The sequence below is a fragment of the Scyliorhinus torazame genome, chromosome 1 (assembly GCF_047496885.1).
Source record: "Scyliorhinus torazame isolate Kashiwa2021f chromosome 1, sScyTor2.1, whole genome shotgun sequence".
NCBI lineage: Eukaryota > Metazoa > Chordata > Chondrichthyes > Carcharhiniformes > Scyliorhinidae > Scyliorhinus > Scyliorhinus torazame.
The window spans coordinates 113,606,579-113,619,607 of record NC_092707.1 but is presented as its reverse complement, the minus strand read 5'-3'; the positions used below and the strand labels follow the sequence as shown (position 1 = coordinate 113,619,607).

Genomic DNA, 13,029 nt, shown 5'->3' with positions numbered 1-13,029 from the left:
CTCCGATATCAAACTACTAGCACTATTTACAATGCCGCTTTTACTGGGCAACTGAATTATTTACAGAGGCATTCCTTGCTTTGTTATAAAGATTCGATGAGTCAAATGGGTGCCCTGGTCGTCCTCCCCGATCGTCTCAGCCCCGGTGGTGATGCAGGCGCTGGCTCGGGCACCGTCGTCTCTGGGAGCGTAGCAATGTCTCTTCCTGCTTCACTACCCCTAGGCGGGACCGGGGGAAACACCGATCCACCCGGGAAGGCGGCGGCTGTGGGGTGCACCGGTGGGAGGGAGGGGGTGATTGGTGTTGGGGGCGGGGGGGGGGGGGGGGTGTGCAGGTCCCGCAGAGAGACCGTGTCCTGTCGGCCGTCGGGGTATGCCACGTAGGCATATTGAAGGTTCGCGTGGAGGAGATGAACCCACTTGACAAACGGGTCCGATTTGTGCACCCGCATGTGTTTTCGGAGCAGGATGGGTCCCGGGGCTGCCAGCCAGGTCGGGAGTGACGTTCCGGAGGAGGACTTCCTAGGGAAGACAAGGAGGCGTTTGTGAGGTGTTTGATTTGTTGTGGTACAAAGCAGCGACCGGATGGAGTGGAGGGCATCCGGGAGGACTTCCTGCCAGCGGGAGACTGGGAGATTTCTGGACTGTAGTGCCAGCAGGACAGTCTTCCAGGCCGTTCCGTTCTCCCTCTCTACCTGTCGGTTACCCCGGGGCTTGTAACTGGTCGTCCTGCTCGAGGCAATGCCTTTGCTGAGCAGGAATTGACGCAGTTCGTCGCTCATGAAGGAGGACCCCCTATTGCTATGTATGTAGGTGGGGAAACCGAACAGTGTAAAGATGGTGCAGAGGGCTTTAAGGACCATGGCCGCGGTCATGTCGAGGCAGGGGATGGCGAATGGGTAACGGGAGTACTCGTCAACCACGTTCAGGAAGTACGTGTTGCGGTCGGTGGAGGGGAAGGGGCCTTTGAAGTCCAGACTGAGGCGCTCAAAGGGACGGGAAGCCTTTATCAAGTGCACTTTATCTGGCCTGTAGAAGTGCGGTTTGCACTCTGCGCAGATTTGGCAGTTCCTGGTGGCTGTTCTGACCTCCTCGATGGAGTAGGGCAAGTTGCGGGTCTTCACGAAGTGATGGAACCGAGTGACCCCCTGGTGGCAGAGGTCCTCGTGGAGGTTTCGGAGACGGTCCACTTGTGCGTTGGCACATGTGCCGCAGGATAGGGCATCGGAAGGCTCGTTCAGCTTTCCGGGACGATACAAGATCTCATAGTTATAGGTGGAGGGTTCGATCCTCCACCACAAGATCTTGTCGTTCTTGATCTTGCCCCGCTGTGCATTATCAAACATGAAGGCAACCGACCGTTGGTCAGTAAGGAGAGTGAATCTCCTGCCGGCCAGGTAATGCCTCCAATGTCGCACAACTTCCACTGTCGCACAACTTCCACTATGGCCTGGGCCGCCTTTTCCACTGAGGAGTGGCGGATTTCTGAGGCATGGAGGGTGCGTGAGAAAAAGGCCACGGGTCTGCCCGCTTGGTTGAGGGTGGCCGCCAGAGCTACGTCGGGCGCGTCGCTCTCGACTTGGAAGGGGAGGGACTCGTCGATCGCATGCATCGTGGCCTTTGCGATATCCGCTTTGATGCGGCTGAAGGCCTGGCGGGCCTCTGTCGACAGGGGAAAGACAGTGGACTGAATTAGCGGACGGACCTTGTCCGCATAGTTGGGGACCCACTGGGCATAATAAGAGAAAAAGCCCAGGCAGCTTTTCAGGGCCTTGAGGCAGTGATGGAGGGGGAACTCCATAAGGGGCGCATGTGTTCAGGGTCTGGGCCTATAACTCCATTTCGCACTACGTAGCCGAGGATGGCTAGACGGTCGGTGCTAAACATGCATCTCTCCCTGTTGTATGTGAGATTCAGGGTGTTTGCGGTCTGGAGGAATTTGCGGAGGTTAGCGTTGTGGTCCTGCTGGTCATGGCCGCAGATGGTGACGTTATCGAGGTATGGAAACGTGGCCCGCAAACCGTACCGGTCAACCATTCGGTCCATCTCCCGTTGGAAGACTGAGACTCCATTAGTGACGCCGAATGGAACCCTTAAAAAGTGGTAGAGCCACCTATCTGCTTCAAAAGCAGTGTATTTGCGGTCGCTCGGGTGGATGGGGAGCTGGCGATAGGCGGACATAAGGTCCACCGTGGAAAAGATCTTGTACTGTGCAATCCGATTGACCATGTCAGATATGCGGGGGAGAGGGTACGCATCCAGCTGCGTGTACCTATTGATGGTTTGACCATAGTCTATGACCATCCTCTGCTTCTCCCCGGTCTTTACAACTACCACCTGAGCTCTCCAGGGACTATTGCTGGCCTGGATTATGCCTTCCCTCAGCAGCCGCTGGACTTCTGACCGGATAAAGGTTTGGTCCTGGGCGCTGTACCATCTGCTCCTAGTGGCGACGGGTTTGCAATCCGGGGTGAGGTTCGCAAACAGGGAAGGCGGGTCGACTTTGAGGGTCGCGAGGCCGCAGATAGTGGGTGGGGGTATAGGGCCGCCGAATTGAAACGTTAAACTCTGGAGGTTGAACTGAAAATCCAACCCCAGGAGTGTGGCAGCACAGAGGTGGGGGAGGACGTAAAGCCGGTAGTTCTTGAACTCCCTCCTCTGCACCGTGAGGTTCGCGATGCAAAACCCTTTGATCTCTACAGAATGGGACCCTGCTGCCAGGAAAATCTTTTGATTACTCAGGTGGATCGGAAAGGAACAGCGTCTTACCGTATCGGAATGTATAAAACTCTCCGTGCTCCCAGAGTCGATCAGGCAGGGCGTCTCGTACGCGTTTATGAGCACCGTCGTTGTTGCCGTTTGGAGCGTTCGGGACGCGACTGGTTCAGGGTCACCGAAGCCAGTCGCAGTTGCTGCATCAGGGCGTTTTCCTCAGGCCCCGTGGGGCCGTCCATCCCAGGGTCCTTAGCTGTCAGCCAAGATGGCAGCGTCCACGGGTCGCACACGGTCGGGGGTGGACAAGATGGCGCCGCTCATTGATCGCACGTGGCCAGAGGAGCACAAAATGGCGGCACCCATCCCTCCCGCATGGAGTCCGGGACCCAAGATGGCGGCGCCCGTTGGCCGCACATGGATCGTTGCGGGGGGGGGGGGGGGTTGAGGTTGGGGTCCTGGTTCTCCCCCGGAGATTGCGGTGACCCCCCGGGCCTGGCACACTGCTACAAAGTGCCCCTTTTTGCCGCACCCTTTACAGAGGGCGGAGCGGGCCGGGCAGCGCAGTCGGGGGTGTTTCGCTTGCCCACAAAAGTGGCAGCGGGGCCCCCCCGGGTGATCTGCCGCTCTGGCAGCACAGGCCTGAGGGAGGGGCGGGGGTTGCCAGGGGTTCGGTCGCGTTGGGGGTCCACGGTGCCCAAGGGGCTGCCGCGCGGTCGGGGGCGTAGGCACAGGTGTTCTGCGATGCCACATCGATCGAGGCAGTGAGGGCCCGTGCCTCCTTGAGGCCTAGTGAGTCTCTTTCCAGCAATCGCTGGCGAATTCGGGACGAAAGCATACCTGCCACGAAAGCATCCCGAATCAGTAGCTCCGTATGTTCATTAGCCGAAACCGGTGGGCACTTGCAATTTCTTCCCAGTATTAACAGTGCACTGTAGAATTCGTCCAGCGATTTCCCGGGATTTGCCATCTCGTCGCGAGCTGGTGGCGTGCGTAGACCTGGTTGACGGGCAGAACGTAGATTCCTCTCAGCATGGCGAGCGCCGCCTGGAAATCATCCGCTTCCTCTATGAGAGTGTAGATTTCCGGGCTAACCCTGGAATGCAGGACCTGCATGTTCTGGTCTTCTGTAGGTATGCAGGTGGCCGTTCGGAGGTATCCTTCAAAACACGCTAACCAGTGTTTAAAAGTGGCAGCTGAGTTTGCCGCGTGGGGGCTGATTCGCAGACTCTCCGGTGTGATTCGGAGCTCCATGTTCTTTAAAGTTTGTGTAATAAATTGTAGCACAAACTCTTGTCACGAGACAAGAAGAGATGGAGTCAATCGATGGCTTTATTACGCAGACTTGTTCCCCAGCAGCACAGTTACAGAATGCGGCTGCTGGGAGAACTTGGGCTCTTATACTCCACCTTACTGGGTGGAGCCAGTAGGCAGCTGATCCAATCGGGACCCGGCGTCTATCCACCACTGGCCTCTCGGCATCACAGGGTATCGTAATACCCCTCATGCATACCACCATACCTCCAATGACTTTGGTGAGACCAGAAGATCCCACCAGTGGGAGCAGCCAGAAAATCCCGCCCAATATTTCCACCATTCTGCTGCCGATGTTTTGATGCACATTTCCAGAGTGTCAGGTTTTCAAACAAGAACATAATCATAATAATCTTTATTAGTGTCACAAGTAGGTTTACATTTACACTACAGTGCAGTTACTGTGAAAATCAAAAGATAGTGGGGGGGGGGGGGGGGGGGAGATTTTCCACTCCCGTTTCTGAAGGCAGAAATGGTGAAGGGGGGCAGAGAATTGAGCAGAAGACCCAGAACGGCTTTGTTGCCGACAGGATTTCCTTGCTTGATTATCTCCCAAATAAACAATAAGCAGTGACGAATACCATGTCAATCCCCAGATCAACAACAACAATCCCATCCTCCCACCAACCCCCAAACAGCACCCCCCCCCCACTCAGACACGGAACCCAATCTCACAGACACGCCCCCCCCTCACAGACACGCCCCCCCACTCACAGACATGAACTCCCCCCACTCACAGACACTGAACCCTATCTCACAGACACGCCCCCCCTCACAGGCACGGCCCCCCACTCACAGACATGAACTCCCCCCACTCACAGACACTGAACCCTATCTCACAGACACGCCCCCCCCCTCACAGGCACGGCCCCCCACTCACTGACATGAACTCCCCCCACTCACAGACACTGAACCCTATCTCACAGACACGGCACACCCCACCCTCTTCACTCACACACACACATGGCCCCCTCCCTACTCATGCACAAAGCCCACCCCCCCCCACTCAGAGAAATGGTGCACCCCTTTCCCTCAGAGACATGGACCTCCCCATTCACAGACAAGGAAATCCCTCCCACTCACAAACACAGAATCCCCCACTCAAATACAGACCCCTCCCCAATGGACATGGAACCGGCTTCCTCGGCAGTGCCTGAGCAGTGCCGGTGGCAGTGCTAGTTGGTGCTGCCCTAGCAAAGCACTCTCCTCCTGTCCAGGGCTGTACTCACCTGTGCACCTCCAGCGGGTTCTGTTTGCCTGGTGCATGCTGTGGGGGACCTGTCGCCCTCACGCCGAAGGCAATTGGCAACGTAAAGTGTGGGGACAATCAGGCGTAAATGGCTGATATGCCTATCAATTAGATGTAAATTGGGATCCTGACTTTAATGTTGTGAAACCCATTATGTCATTGGTGGAAGGCGTGGAGATAATCAAGCTGCAAGCTTGCATGTCTGCAAGTGGTGTGATCCATGTTGTGAGTGGGAGGATCCGTGTTTGCGAGAGGTGGGGTCCGTGTTGTGCGTAGGGGGTGGGTTGTTTCTGTGAGGGGAGGGAGGAGCTGGAGTGTCTGTGAATTGGGGAGGTAGGGGGCTCTGTATCCATGACTGGAGATCAATCAAATTATATGACACATCAGGAGTTAAGTAGGGCAATCAACCAAATGCTTGGTCAAGGAGGCAGGTTTTAAGTAAGGAGAAGAGGGTGGTGGAGAGATTTAGAGTGGAGGTTCCAGAGTTTAGGACCCTTGCAGCTGAAAGCACAGCCACCAATGGTGGAACAATTAACATTTGAGATACACAAGAGGCCAGAATTGTAAAAGCACAAACATCTTGGAGGTTGTGAGTTTGGAGGAGATTAAAGAGATAGGGAGGGGCGAGGCCATGGCAGGATTTGAAAACAATGAAACACTTGCACAATGATGCACTGGAGTGCCAGGTTAGATGATGTATTCAGATCTCAGAGTGAGACTTGAAGACATACCAACCACCTCACAATGCAAGTCAAAATGGATACTTTGTTCTTTACCCCCCAGAGCAAAATTATTGAGAAGCATGTTACATTTCCAGAGCATCTTTTAACACAGCTTTTCCTGTAAACATCTGACTTTCCTAAAACACCATTTTTACTCACTTTATTGTTGGTGCAAAGGAGCACATTGCTTTTTTATCATCCCGCAAATAATTTGACAATAAAAGGATTGCTACTGAAATCAGATATCTGTGACTGTAATCAGTATCCCTCATTGAAATTAGATATCCATGACTAATCAGGTATCTGTCACTGAAATCAGATACCCATGTCTACAGTCAGATATCTGTCACAGGGATCAGATATCCATGACTGTAATCAGTATCCGTGACTGTAATTAGATATCCATGACTGTAATCAGATATCTGTCACAGGGATCAGATATCCGTGACTGAAATCAGATATCCATGACTGTATAGATATCTGCCACTGGGATCAGATATCCACAATCAGTAAGAATAAACAACACCTCCTCCACAATAGTCCTCAATACCGGGGCCCCGCAAGGCTGCGTACTTAGTCCCCTACTATACTCCCTGTACACACACGACTGCGTGGCAAAATTTGGTTCCAACTCCATCTAAGTTTGCTGACGATACGACCATAGTGGGCCAGATCTGGAATAACGACGAGTCAGAATACAGGAGGGAGATAGAGAACCTGGTGGAGTGATGCAGCGACAACAATCTATCCCTCAAAGCCTCAAGAAGCAAAGTACTGTACACACTCCTGTCAGCATCAACAGGTCTGAGGTGGAGATGGCTGACAGCTTCAAATTTCTAGGGGTATACATCACCAAAAATCTGTATTGGTCCACCCACGTCGATGCTACCACCAAGAAAGCACAACAGCGCCTATACTTCCTCAGGAAACTAAGGAAATTCAGCATGTCCACATTAACTCTTACTAATTTTTACTGATGCACCATAGAAAGCATCCTATCTGGCTGCATCACAGCTTGGTATGGCAACTGCTCGGCCCAAGACCGCAAGAAACTTCAGAGTCGTGAACACAGCCCAGATCATCACACAAACCTGCCTCCCATCCATTGACTCCATCTACACTACTCTCTGCCTGGGGAAAGCGGGCAGCATAATCAAAGACCCCTCCCACCTGGCTTACTCACTCTTCCAACTTCTTTCATCCTGCAGGAGATACAAAAGTCTGAGAACACGCACGGACAGACTTAAAAACAGTTTCTTCCCCGCTGTTTCTTCCTCGCTGTTCCTAAACGACCCTCTTATGGACTGACCACATTAACACTACACCCCTGTATGCTTCACCCGATCCGGTATCTATGTAGTTACATTGTGTACCTTGTGTTGCCCTATTATGTATTTTCTTTTCTTTTCTTGCACTTAAATGATCTGTTGAGCTGCTGGCAAAAAAATACTTTTCACTGTACCTCGGTACACGTGACAATAAACAAATCAAATCCAATATCCATAACTGTGATCAGATATTGACAATTAGGATCAGAAAGCCACAACTGGAATCAGATATCTGTTACTCGAGTCAGATATCCACTACTTGCATCGGATATTCAGTATTTGAATCAGATACCCATGACTGGGGTCAGATATACACCACTTGCATCAGATATGATGACTGAGTTCAGATGGCCATGACTGGAATCAGATATCGACCACTATAATCAGATATCCACCACTATAAGCAGATATCAGCTTCCTTGTGTCGCCACCCCTCCAGTTGGAAACATTCAGCAAATGAGCAGCTAGTTCTGCCAAATGTGAGATTTACAGAGATGGGTTACAAAAGCAAAGTATGACGCGAAGGAAATAAAATGTTGAAGTTTTGGACACTTTTGCAATCCACCGCCAAACAATAAACATCAACATTGACAGTAACGAGACAAACGCCTTTAATGGTCCTCGAGCAAATTTCAATCACTTTCCAGTCTTGTTCATTCGACGGCTCAAAGTTAACATGTTGTAGTTTATGCATGTTCTAGTTATGATAATTGTGTTATAATTTTACAGACTGTGCGCCCTTTTGCCTCCTGGGATTTATCTAGACTGCTGCTGGACCTGACAGTCCGCGCGTAGCTAGGGGTTTTTCAATTTTGTTCACTTTTTTTATGCACATAATTCAAATTTGTACATTAAACATTTTAATTTCATGAAACTCTCGGGTGCTGGAGGTTCTGCAAAGAGTCCGGAAATTTATTCCCAAAATAAAAGTTGTTCCCAACCCAGAGAAGAATTCCTCCCTCTGTTCAAATATTGACCATTAAGAAGCAGCATTAATATCGATCTCTCCCAATAACCCCGCCATTCCTCATCTGACCTTTGAAATCGACAATTGGATGAGGCAATTTCAGATTAAAAGTGGATCTGCTGGGAGTTAAGTTCATGTCGCAGGCTCCCTCTGTCCGCTTATTGGGAGCAATTCCGGTTTGGGCTGTTGTCATGGGGGTGTTGCGGGACAGTTTGGCACAGGTTAAAGGGACAGTGCACCCCGCTCCAGTGCCGGTAACCGCCGCTCAACTGAACGGGAGGGGACGGTGCTGCACCCTTGAATAAAGCGGGGGGCGCGCCGGGCGCTCTGCTGATGCCCAGGAATCCGATGGGCAGAGTGGCCATGGGGGGCAGCCCCTGGACACCGAGCTGGGCAGCGGCTGATTGCCCACAGCTCGAGGGGTGGAAATGGCTCTGATGCCCCCCATATACCTCACTCAGTAGCTTCTTCATTTCATCCAGGGAGCTGCTCAGCAGGAGGATGTAGTTTCTGGCTAAGAGTAAAGTGCCAATTTTGGAGAGTTTCCTCATGGACGGTCCATGAGCACAAGGCATGACTTCCCGGAGACCCTCCATGGCCACATTCAGGTCCTGCATCCGTCTGCGCTCTCGGCAATTCACCTTCAGCCGCAGCTCCTGTGTCTCACACTCAGACATGGCTCTCTTACATTTACTCTTCGCGGAGATGTTCTTTGAGCTCTCCCTGTTTGGATCCTCCTCGCTCAGGAAATTCGGCAAGTGCTGGTTCTGTTTGGAGAGGAGGACGCTTCCACCAACATCAGGAGACGATGTCCGACTGCAAAGTGACCCAGTGTCAGAATCCATTCCCAATCAGGAAAAATGTGGCTTTAATCAGCCTCAGGAAGTGGCTGCGGCTCAATCTCTAGTAAGGAGAGGGATTCCAATGATTTTATCTTCCCTCGAAATCTGCAGTGCATTTGTTATTTATACAGAATCACCAGGGCATTTGACAAAGGAGCACGATACTGCATAATGAGCTTGTTATTCTGACATCCAATCATTAACACTGCACTTTTCACTGGTCTGTTTAACCCTTCATTGTTCGAATCACAAAACTTAAACCCCACATCCAATCGACAAATCAAGAAGCAGCAGAGAAAACAGACTTCAATGAGTAATGTTAGATTTATATTTGGCTTCTATTTACTGGGGTGTATTTACTGGGTTATATTTACTGGGTTGTGTTTACTGGGTTATATTAAGCAGATTATATTTACTGGGTTATATTAAGCAGATTGTATTTACTGAGTTATATTTACTAGGTTATTTTGCTGGGTTGCGTTTACTGGGTTATATTAACCAGATTATAGAACATACAGTGCAGAAGGAGGCCTTTCGACCCATCGAGTCTGCACCGACCTACTTAAGCCCTCACTTCCACCCTATCCCCATAACCCAATAATCCCTCCTAATCTTTTTGGTCACTCAGGGCAATTTATCATGGCCAATCCACCATCTTTGGACTGTGGGAGGAAACCGGACCACCCAGAGGAAACCCACGCAGACACGGGGAGAACGTGCAGACACCGCACAGTGACCCAGCGGGGAATCGAACCTGGGATTGTGTTTACTGGATTATATTTACTGGGTTATATTTACTGGGTTATGTTTACTGAGTTGTGTTTACTGGGTTATATTTACTGGGTTATATTTACTGGGTTATGTTTACTGAGTTGTGTTTACTGTGTTATATTTACTGGGTTGTGTTTACTGGGTTATATTTACTGGGTTGTGTTTACTGGATTGTGTTTACTGGGTTGCGTTTACTGGGTTGTGTGTACTGGGTTATGTTTACTGGGTTGTGTTTACTGGGTTATATTTACTGGGTTATATTAACCAGATGGGTTAATATTTACTGGGTTGTGTTTAGAGGGACCCCCCCTACACAAAGACCCCTGTAATAGTGGACCCTCCTCCCACAGGGACCCCGTATTAAGGCGACACCTTTACAGGGACCTCTATAATAGAGGGATCCCCCCCCCTCCCCCACAGAGACCCCTTTATTAAGGGGACACCCCACAGGGATCCCTGTAATAGGCACCCCCCCCCCCCACAGGACCCCAGTAATAGGGGGGGACCGCCCCCTACCACCCCCGCCCCACACAGGGACCCCTTTATTAATGGGACACCTCCACAGGGACCTCTATAATAGAGGGACCCCCCCACACACACAGAGACCCCTGTATTAAGGGGACACCCCCACAGGGATCCCTGTAATAGGCACACTCCCCCACAGGACCCCAGTAATAGGGGGGACAGCCCCCCTCCGCCACAGGGACCCCTTTATTAGGGGGACACCCCCACAGGGGCCCCTGTAATAGAGGGACCTCCCCCCACAGGGACCCTGTATTAAGGGGACACCTCCACAGGGATCCCTGTAATAGAGGGACCTACCCCCACAGGGACTCTGTATTAAGGGGACTCCCCCACAGGGATCCCTGTAATAGGCAGACCACCCACAGGACCCCAGTAACAGTGGGACCACCCCCTCACCCACAGGGACCCCTCTATTAGGGGGACAACACCACAGGGATCCCTATAATAGACAGACCCCCCCACAGGGACCCCAGTAATAGTGGGGACCGCCCCCTACCCACCCCCCCACCCCACCTCCCACACAGGGACCCCTTTATTAGGGGACACCCCCACAGGGACCCCTGTAATAGAGGGACCTCCCCCCACAGGGACCCTGTATTAATGGGACACCTCCACAGGGACCTCTATAATAGAGGGAGCCCCCCCCCCCCACACACACACACAGACCCCTGTATTAAGGGGACACCCCCACAGGGAGCCCTGTAATAGGCACCCCACCCCCACTAGACCCCAGTAATAGGGGGGACCACCCCTCCCCCACAGGGACCCCTTTATTAGGGGGACACCCCCACAGTGGCCCCTGTAATAGAGGGACCTCCCCCCACAGAGACCCTGTATTAACGGGACACCTCCACAGGGATCCCTGTAATAGAGGAACCTCCTCCCACAGGGACCCTGTATTAAGGGGACACCTCCACAGGGATCCCTGTAATAGAGGGACCTCCCCCCACAGGGACCCTGATTTAAGGGGACACCTCCACAGGGACCTCTATAATAGAGGGACCCCCCCCCCCCCCCCACAGAGACCCCTGTATTCAGGGGACTCCCCCACAGGGATCCCTGTAATAGGCAGACCACCCACAGGACCCCAGTAACAGTGGGACCGCCCCCTCCCCCACAGGGACCCCTGTATTAGGGGGACAACATCACAGGGATCCCTGTAATGGACATACCCCCCACATGACCCCTGTAATAGGGGGCCTCCCCACAGGGATCCCCTGCCTAAGGGAACCTCCTCCACAGAGCCCCCCCCCCCCCAAACACAGACTTCCCTCACGTAGCCCCCCCCCCCCCCCCCCCCCTCCACACACACACACTGCCCCAGAAACAGGACCCCTGTCTGGAAGCTAGAGAGCAGTCCAGACAGGGGCAGTGGGATGCATTATAGTTGTAATACCTACCTTGCAGCTCCGCGTTTCTATTCTTCGAAGGAGAGCATCTGCGCCTGTGCCTGGTTCCCACAGATCCATCTGCAGCTTTGATCCATTCATATTGTTTCACGCTTCAGTGGCCTAAGTGGTGAAACCCTAATGTTGGTAAATATTGACCATGTCAAAGAGAGGTAAGTGCATTCGAAGCACTCAAGTGTGTGATTCCACTGCACTTACCTCACCTTAGGGACCCTGGTGGGCGGGGGAAGGTCCCCTATTACAGGGGTACCTGTGGGGGTCTGCTAAAGGAGGGGTGGGCAGGCATTGCGGAGCAAATTAGATCATTCATCCTTTTCCTGCACTGGATGGCGTTTCAGGCCCGGTTTCCAGCTGTGTTGATCTGCTGTGTGACAGTCTCCCAGGCTGGAGACATGAGGTTGGTGTGAATCCTGGAGCCATCCCTGGGATACAGGACATGCCTGCGTGCCAGCACTCCTCTGATCATGGCCTTGAGGACATGAAGGGTGGAGTGGGTGCTGCCTTCTTGAGGCTGCAAGCCTTGTTCCTCTCATTGTCAGACATCACCTGAAGGCAGGTGTCTGGAGACAGTGAGATCTATGTGCTAGACTGGTGTTTAAATATGGCACCAACACCTTACAATCCAGCTGCTGGTAGCAGGTGGATGAATCAGCTCCTGAGGGGCCAGGTGATTCGTCCCAATGCTCACTTGTGCATCATTAATGAGTTTCCAAGAGTGGTCTCAGGCGTGAGTTCTCACCGTTCGGGCCAGTCGAACCGCACACTACCACACGTAGGGCGGAGTTCTCCGATTTTTTTGTCTAAGTGTCATATTGGGCAGAAAAAGCAGAGAGTGGCCCGTTGATAGCATTGCTGGGTTATCCCGCTGAATTTTTAAACTCACTGACAAAAAAAAATGAATAGGTGGATCCCACAACGTCGCGTTGGTGGGCTCATTGCCAGAAACTTGAGTTCTTAAAAGATTGGGGTGCTGTTTATGAAGGGCGCTCCAATTTTTTACAAATGGACACATTCCCGCCCACGGAACCCCATGGAACTACCCCCGGCACTGTCATCTAGCACTGCCCCTTGGCACTGTCCCAGCACTGCTCCTGGCACTGTCCCAGCACTGCCCCTGGCACTGTCCCAGCACTGCCCCCTGGCACTGTCCCAGCACTGCCCCCTGGCAGTGCTCCCTGGCACTGTCCCAG

General features: G+C 52.4%; 1 protein-coding gene and 1 long non-coding RNA gene across 2 annotated transcripts in view; both read right to left on the bottom strand.

Annotated features, from left to right (window-relative positions):
- LOC140429627 (uncharacterized) overlaps positions 1-13,029 on the bottom strand; it is a 114,288-nt gene that overhangs the window by 85,563 nt on the left and 15,696 nt on the right. The gene's annotated exons all lie outside the window — the stretch shown is intronic.
- Positions 7,920-9,315, bottom strand: LOC140411106 (oligodendrocyte transcription factor 3-like). Its single transcript, XM_072500145.1, has one exon. It carries the CDS (start codon positions 9,135-9,137, stop codon positions 8,451-8,453), a length of 687 nt encoding a protein of 228 aa, XP_072356246.1. The 5' UTR covers positions 9,138-9,315; the 3' UTR covers positions 7,920-8,450.

Coding starts and splice junctions, on each gene's coding strand:
- LOC140411106 (XM_072500145.1), bottom strand. CDS start 9,137: ATGGATTCTGACACTGGGTCACTTTGCAGTCGGACATCGTCTCCTGAT.